This window comes from Stenella coeruleoalba, assembly GCF_951394435.1.
Source record: "Stenella coeruleoalba genome assembly, chromosome: 20".
In the NCBI taxonomy this organism is placed as follows: Eukaryota; Metazoa; Chordata; class Mammalia; order Artiodactyla; family Delphinidae; genus Stenella; species Stenella coeruleoalba.
Window position 1 is genome coordinate 36,951,366 of NC_137166.1, and position 8,485 is coordinate 36,959,850.

At 47.0% G+C, this 8,485-nt stretch overlaps 1 protein-coding gene across 1 annotated transcript; it reads right to left on the bottom strand.

Moving 5' to 3' along the window:
* Positions 1 to 2,998: 2,998 nt before the first annotated feature.
* On the bottom strand, positions 2,999 to 3,806 carry LOC307179201 (ribosomal protein eL22-like 1). The gene is made up of 2 exons (XM_079908078.1): positions 3,701 to 3,806; positions 2,999 to 3,633 (listed from the first exon to the last, which is right to left on the bottom strand). The coding sequence occupies exons 1-2, from the start codon at positions 3,800 to 3,802 to the stop codon at positions 3,367 to 3,369; spliced, it is 369 nt and encodes a 122-aa protein (XP_079764204.1). The 5' UTR covers positions 3,803 to 3,806; the 3' UTR covers positions 2,999 to 3,366.
* Between the last annotated feature and the right edge of the window lie 4,679 nt (positions 3,807 to 8,485).

The window sequence follows — 8,485 nt, forward strand, 5'->3', positions numbered from 1 at the left end:
GGCTGCCTTTTTGTAAAGTCTTTTCACTCATTCAAAGTTGTCATGTTCCCCTAGTGCATCAGAATAATTGAAGTTTGACCGTAACTGCCATAATTCACAACTTTACAGCAATTTAGAAGGAAAACAATTCCGAGTTGTGTGCTCCTTATCATATAGAATGGTCCAGATGACAAAGCTGAGAATGCAGTACACTTTAATTATTGTGTAGGACAGGCGCTTGGCGTCTGGGGAGGTTGAGGCACAGCCAGGCAGATTACAGCAGTTAACGTGGGCAGGGGACAGCCGGCATTTGTCTCACAACAACAGGAATGAGGATGAGACTGTTTAGAAACATTAACATGCAGGCAGCACTGAGTGGAACTTTCTAACAGCTTTTGATGTCCATGGATGAGAAGAAAGTTCTCATGGGCAAGAATGAAACTTCTGAAAGAATTAGAGATGAAAAAGAATTACAGAAAGGGGCCCTCCCACATACTTCTGGCAGGGGATGTGGCTGTGTACAGCAGCACCATTTGTGGATGGAATGCTGAAAGCCACAGAGCTCTGTGGTTCTGATGCCCACATTGGCATAGCGAGAAGATTGCGGCCTGAGTCACAGGGCTGGCCTGTGAGGTGCAAAGGCAGCAGGAAAAATGATCAAATGGCTACAGGGAAGGATGGAGGGCATCTGGATACCAGGAAAGATATGGCAACCTGGATCCCCAAAATCTGCACTGGGAAGAAGGGCTGGGGTGGCTTCAGAGCCATAGCATGGTGGGAGATGGGTGGGGATGGGGCCACACAAGCTGGCTTGCTAGGTGCAGGGCCCCGGGGACACAGGATGCCATGGCAGATGCAAGTGTTGCGGGGGGAGCTGGGCTGCTGATGCTGGTGCAAGGTGGCGTGCCAGGGATGCTGAGGGCCAAGACACCCAGTACAGACAGTGGAGTGTCCACTTTTTGGAAGCCGGCCCTGGGGATAGAGATGAAGAAACATAGGCCTTGCTCTCAAGGAGTCCAGAGCCAGGGGAAGGGACACACACAATATAAGATCAGAGCTTAAATACAGATAACGTTGGCCAATGATGAAAGGCTTCATAGAGATTTGATTAAGCCACTGGGACAGAGCCCAGCCCCTGTCGGTGTGTTCAGGGACAGTATGGTGTCTGTCCTGATGCCAAGCTCACAAAACTCAGGAACACCCTTCCTGGACCCCACAACGCGTCCATTTGGGCGACCTCATCATTGGGAACTGAATCGTGGTTGCACTTGATTCCAAAAATGGGGACAGAAGTTGAACTTAGTGAAAGTTTTATTTCTTTCAGTTTTTTTTTTTTTTCTCTAAGTCAGAAGAGTTCAGGTCCTTTTATCCATCCTTACAGGCATGCCCTAAGCTAGTGATTCCAAACCTTTATGTGTTATGGACCCCTTTAAGGTATTACCTGACCCATAAAATTGTGTGCATTTTTGAGGGAGAAATAGGGATTCTGATGAAAGCTATGGGGTGAATGTGGTTGACTCAAGGGACCACTGACATGAGGCAGGGGGAGAGGGAAGCACACAGGAAATATGTAGGTAAATACTGAATTTTTTTTTTTTTTTTTTTTTTTTTGCGGTATGCGGGCCTCTCATTGTTGTGGCCTCTCCCATTGCGGAGCACAGGCTCCGGACGCGCAGGCTCAGCAGCCATGGCTCATGGGCCCAGCCACTCTGCGGCATGTGGGATCTTCCTGGACCGGGGCACGAACCTGTGTCCCCTGCATTGGCAGGCGGACTCTCAACCACTGCGCCACCAGGGAAGCCCATAAATACTGAATTTTGTAAAGCTTGTTTTTCTGTTCAGAAGTACACTATTGGCAAAATTGGGAAAGGCTAGTCTTGTCTTTTCTCTTTTTTTTGGAGAATAAATTCTTTTTGTTTTATTTTATTTTATGTTTTTTAATACAGCAGGTTCTTATTAGTTATCTATTTTATACATATTAGTGTATATATGTCAATCCCAATCTCCCAATTCATCCCACCACCACCCCCGCCCCCACTTTCCCCCCTTGGTGTCCATACATTGTTCTCTACATCTGTGTCTCTATTTCTGCCTGTAGAACAGAATGGTTCATCTGTACCATTTTTCTAGATTCCGCATATATGCGTTAATATACGATATTTGTTTTTCTCTTTCTGACTTAACTTCACTCTGTATGACAGACTCTAGGTCCATCCACATCTCTACAAATGACCCAATTTCATTCCTTTTTATGGCCGAGTAATATTCCATTGTATATATGTACCACATCTTCTTTATCCATTTGTCTGCCGGTGGGCATTTAGGTTGCTTTCGTGATCTGGCTATTGTAAATAGTGCTGCAATGAACATTGGGGTGCATGTGTCTTTTTGAATTATGGTTTTCTCTGGGTATATGCCCAATAGTGGGATTGCTGGGTCATATGGTAATTCTATTTTTAGTTTTTTTTTTTTTTTAAGAGAATTTAAATACTTTATTATATAAAGTTATACCCAAAATTGTGCTTCATTTTTTCACTATATACTTTAACTCAAGGACATTTGTAAAAGTAGTACACTTCAGAAATCCTGGAAGAAATTCCACTAGCTATAGGCTATTTAAATACTGCTTACAGAAAGTATTAAAAACAACAACAGATGAGTACCAAAGAACTTGTTTACAAAACAGAAGTAGAGTAACAGATGTAGAATACAAACTTATGGTTACCAGGGGATAAGGGCAGCGGGGGTGGGGGGTGGGGATAAACTGGGAGATTGGGACTGACATGTACACACTACTATACATAAAACAGATAACTAGTAAGAACCTGCCGCACAGCACAGGGAACTCTACTCAATACTCCGTAATGGCCTATATGGGAAAAGAATCTTAAAAAAGAAAAGGAGTGCACGTGTATAATTGATTCACTTTGCTGTACACCCGAAACCAACAAAACATTGTAAATCAACTACACTCCAATAAATTTTTTTAAAAAAAAGTATTAAAGGGGGGCTTCCCTGGTGGCGCCAGTGGTTGAGAGTCCGCCTGCTGATGCAGGGGACATGGGTTTGTGCCCCGGTCCGGGAGGATCCCACGTGCCACGGAGCGGCTGGGCCCGTGGGCCATGGCCGCTGAGCCTGCGCATCCGGAGCCTGCGGGAGGGGCCACAACAGTGAGAGGCTGGCGCCGAAGAAAAACAAACAAAAAAAAGTATTAAAGGAAAGCCAGCACCATATAAACAGCATACACTTAAATCAAAGAGATGAATGCTTAACATACAGAGTAATGTTTTTTATTCACTGATAAACTGAAGGTCCATTTCCAGATGTTTCTCTTGTATACTTCATTTGTTTTGTTAGCAAGCAAAGCCCTGAAAGGGATGGCTTCATCTAGTCCTCAGACTCGGATCCATCTTCATCTTGACTAACCTGGAAGTAACGAAGTTCATAAGTCTCCTTGTCGGATGCAACCACACGAAGCCAATCACGAAGATTGTTCTTCTTAAGGTATTTCTTGGTGAGGTATTTCAAATACCTTTTAGAGAACTGTTTCTCAGAAGCAACTGTGATTTTACTCTTGAAGCGTTCAATGTGAACGACATTCCCAAGATTTCCAGTTTTTCCATTCACTTTAACCTTCTCCCGTAGAAACTGTTCCTATTTTAAAACAGAAAAAATGCCACACTAGGGAAGAAAACCCTAGATATTCACTAGGGAAGGTACCAAAATTTCCAGAATCAAAAATTCCATCTTCTACTGGATGAGTAAGGTCCAAATTAAACTTCCAGGTTGACTTCTTAGGCTTCTTGTCTTTCTTCACGGCCATCTTGCACGCCGGCAGCGCGATCAGAGCTATTTTTAGTTTTTTAAGGAAGCTCCATACTGTTCTCCATAGTGGCTGTATCAATTTACATTCCCACCAACAGTGCAAGAGGGTTCCCTTTTCTCCACACCCTCTCCAGCATTTGTTGTTTGTAGATTTTCTGATGATGCCCATTCTAACTGGTGTGAGGTGATACCTCATTGTAGTTTTGATTTGCATTTCTCTAATAATTCGTGATGTTGAGCAGCTTTTCATGTGCCTATTGACCATCTAGGCTAGTCTTGAGCAAAAACAATTTTCCTTCCCCTTCCCTAGGCCAAGTCTTAGGAAGACATGAAGGGGTGATTCACCGACAGAGGAAGGATGGAGGGACCATGATCCTTCCTATGGGGAGCGGAGGATGGTGGAGTGGGATGGCGGGGAGGAGCCCCCACACCAAGGATGGGGTGTGGATGGAGGCAGGCCCAGCAGACCTCGAGAGCACCCCTCCCCCACTCGTAGGCTATGGACAGTCTGCTGTCTGGGTGGTCAGGGTGCTCCTGATGAATGGACAGAGGGTGAGGTCTCAAACACTTTGGGTGCAGATGGGCCCTAACTAAGGGGGAGCAGAATGGAACGACCAGTTTCCTGAGTCCAGCAGTGGTGACTGTATGGTTGCGCGTGCCTGCACCCAGAAATGGCTCCTCCTCCTTCCAAGGACCTTAGTGTGATATGAGGACTCAAGTTAACCCCCAGGTGATCTCTGACCCTTGAATAAAGGACAACAAGCAGGACAAGACGTGGTGTGAATAGCCTACTGAGTGCCAGGTGAGCCAGTTACCATCCACCCACCTACCACTTTGGAGTGGGAGGTGCATGTAAAAGAGGTTATTTTGGGCAACTATTTTGTCTTGTTTCTAAAAATATGTGTTGTTTAAAAAATAACAATATACTACTGAGAAAATAAAAATTACCCACACTCTCACTCCTCCAAAGATAATCACCCTGAACATTTTTGGGTCTATTTGTCTGACTTCTTTGTGCTTATAGGAAGAGTTAGAAATCAGTAACAGTGGTGCAGACTGGTCCATGTTGTTCTGCCTGGATTTCTTTTTTTAAAAAAAAATTTATTTAATTAATTAATTTAGTTTTGGCTGTGTCGGGTCTTCGTTGCTGTGCGTGGGCTTTCTCTAGTTGCTGTGAGCAGAGGTCACTCTTCGTTGTGGTGCACGGGCTTCTTGTTGCAGTGGCTTCTCTTGTTGCAGAGCATGGGCTCTAGGCATGTGAACTTCAGTAGTTGTGGCTCACGGGCTCTAGAGCACAGGCTCAGTTGTTGTGGCGTGGCGTGTGGGATCTTCCTGGACCAGCGCTCAAACCTGTGTCTCCTGCATTGGCAGGTGGATTCTTAACCACAGTGCCACCATGGAAGCCCCTGCCTGGATTTCTTGTAAGTCATGCTGCCCCTCGTGGGACAGTGCTCAGCCCCTAGTGTGGGTGTGTCCTGGCTCCCATCACTGGGCAGTTGGGTTGTTGCCAGCTTCTCACTTTTGCAAACGGGGCCATGATGAACCTCACTGAGGTTAAATTCCATTTTTAGGAATTTATTTTAAGCAAACAATTAAGGACATATGCAAAGTAAAGTTATGTTTTGAAGCCTTTGGATACATATCACATTACCTGGACAACAATTTGACAACCCCCCACCCCACCCCCCAGCAGATGTATGTGAGTCAGTGTGGCTGATGACCTCAGAGGAAGATGCCAGGAGCTTGTCATCCAGGAAACTCCTGCTCATATGTCCTTCAAGAGACTTCAGCCTTCCTCTCCTTTATCTGGCACAACAGAAACCAACAAAACACAACCACAGCAATAAAAACAACTTAAAGTTGGATATTTAACCAAAACAAGTTTTCCTTTTGCTTGCTAGCAATGAGGATCTGCTTTATTGGGTGTTAAACTCTTTACTAGAGGTTTTACTTAGATTTTGGCAGTGGTGTCAAGGTTCACAACCAGCCTTTCTGATCTTGGAAGTGTTATTCAAGGGGAGATGGGGTGGAGGCAGCTAGACCCGGCAGGTGAGAGGAGCCTCCTGGAGAGCCTCGCCTGTACCCAAACTGGACGAGCCTCCATCACCTCTTCTGCCCAGTCACTCTGGGCCACACTTCTCCTGACTTGTCTTCTCAGAGCTTCCCGGTCAGCAGAAGTTCTGCTCTTGTCCATTGAAAACATAAATTCAGGTTAGATAGAGGTTGTAGTCCCAGCACCTAGAACCTTGCCTGATACAGAGTAATCAACCAATAAATTGTTGAAAGAGTGAATAAAACCCCATCCCTTCAAATGTATCTTTGGCCTTTGTTGACTTTCTTTCTATGTCCTAGGCTGAAGCAGGGCAGAGTATATATCGGGGAAAGCTAACATGGATGAGTGGACTTGTCCTTTTCCAAAATAGGAGTGGGAAGGAATGTCCAAGATCATGGATATTTTCCTCTCCTAAATATTTTATGTCTGGGCTCTGCCCTCTGGGTGTGACTTTCTGAGACCTTCTTGCTGCATCTTCCCTCAAGCCCAGCATCTCAGAAAACCTGTGTAGGCCAGGCAGAGGGTGGGGAGGGGAGGTCAGGGAAGCTGCAAGCGGGGCTTTGGATGGACCTGGGCAGCTGCGCCCGGGAGACACCTGAGGGCACAGCAGCGAAGGGGAGCGAGGCATTGTCATGGCAAGATCTTCATCTCTGAAGAGGAGACTCTCCAAGAGCGGACTGTTGGCTGCGAGGATGCCCTTCAAGCGTCGAGACCTAGGGTTTTGTACTGTGAGTGCTGTCACAGCCCGCTGTCATGGACAGGGACCGTCACAAGGGGTGAGGGAGAGCCCTGAGACAGGCCCACCTTGCCTTCCCCAGAGCATGCAGCCACTGGGGGAACCCTGCAGGGCAGGCCTGTCGGGCTCAAGCTCCAAAGGCTGAGGGCTAGTTGCTCCATCTCAGCTTGGGGGATCATATCCTAAAACCAAAATGGAAGTGGAGATGGACGGAAGAGGTGGGATTGGCTCCACAGCACGATGGAGAACTGCATATTGATCACATGGGAGAAAAGATTTTTAATAAGGAGAAATAATTACCCAGTGAGTCAAGTGTCTGACTTTGCTGAAGATTCAAGCCAGCTTGAGACCAGAATGGGAAACAGCTGGCAAACATTTTAATCAAGGGAAGGCAGCAGCTCTGCCCCCTTTTAAAGCAAGCCCTGTGGCCTTGCTTATCAGCGGAAGTAAGAAATGATTTAGTCACCAGGATGGAGAGCAGCTTCAGAGAAACCCAGCGTGAAGACACTGGTGTGCGGGAGAAGGGAGACGGCCTGGGAGCGTTTGAGGGCCAGATGTCACGCAAACCACAGGATGCGGTTACAGCAAGGACGGCTGGGGTCTGGGCTGGAAGGCGTCTGAGCCGGGAGAGGCAGGGGGGCTCCGCGTGGAGGCCACGCCCCGTAGTGGACGCGGCCTGGCAGGTGGGCCCCACAGGTGCACAGGGAAGGGCCTTGTCACCGAGCTGCGACTGTAACTTCCTTGCTCAGGCTCACAGACTGCAAGGCAGCGGAAGTAACGTGATGTTATTTCCCATTTGTCTTTGTCCTTTCTGGCATTCTAACAGCGGACATGGCTGAATCAAGGCCCCTCAGCGGAGGGAGGAAGAGACTGCGGTGTGGGGCGGCCCAGGAGGGATTTCCTGCAGGGCGTGCTGAGGCGGGGCGGGGGCACAGATGGCAGGCCGGCTCCATCTGGGGTTTTCCCTGCACCCTGAGACCTCTCTACCAAAGCCTGCCCGTTTCCTTCAGGATCTTTCCAGCTCTGATTATCCCTCAGTCCTTTCCTTTCTAAAACCATTATTTCGTTCATTCATTCATTCACTATAGTTTTTACTGGTGGAAGATTTCATCCATCCACTGCCAATTTTCCCCGCATCCCACAAGCACTGGAGGAGGGCTGCTTTCAAGGCGGCTCTGTGCCCAGCATGGGGACCACCTCTTGAATAAAACATTACCCCACACTCTGAATTCATTTCTTCCCTCAAGGAGCTCAGAATTATTTACATGAGTACACTCTCATTTAAAACCTTTACCTTCCTCAGAAAGCTTGTTAAAGATGTGATTAAAGAAATAATCATGAAACTTTTCTTATTTGTGGAATAAGGTTCTTTCTCCTGGTCCTGAATGTGAGATTTGAATGCCAAATAACTGAAGGTTTTTTTTTTTAAGAGTTCACTAAGCTCTTTGAAGACTCTTGGTGCCCTGTGCTATAGTGGTTAGAAGCAATTGGTGTTTGAAGGCTGGGGTCACTGTCAGGTATGGAACTGCACAGCCTTGGCTCTGGAAGGATGATGGTCTGTGAAAATGACGTTAGACTCTCTGCAGAAAGCCCCCCACGCCTCCCCCACACCCAGGGAAGGAAAAATCAGTGTGGCCCAATCCTGACCTAGCTCAGGATTTTGAGGGGAAAGAAGGGTGGCCTAGCCTCCACTGACCACACCCCTCCTCCTCCTGAAACATCCAATTATGACCCTTCTCAGTCTCTACCTGTGAAGTGAAGATTTCTGACCCCATCTGTGGTCCCCTCCATGCTGACACACTATGATGACTAATGTGCATGAGCTTGAAAGAGTAGAAATAAAAAGTAACGCCCCCCGCTGCTCAATTTGGGAAGTAAAGAGAGTTGAGCCC

Coding starts and splice junctions, on each gene's coding strand:
- LOC307179201 (XM_079908078.1), bottom strand. CDS start 3,802: ATGGCCGTGAAGAAAGACAAGAAGCCTAAGAAGTCAACCTGGAAGTTT. Junction 3,634..3,700: donor TTTTTGATTCTGGAAATTTT/GGTACCTTCCCT, acceptor GTTTTAAAATAG/GAACAGTTTCTACGGGAGAA.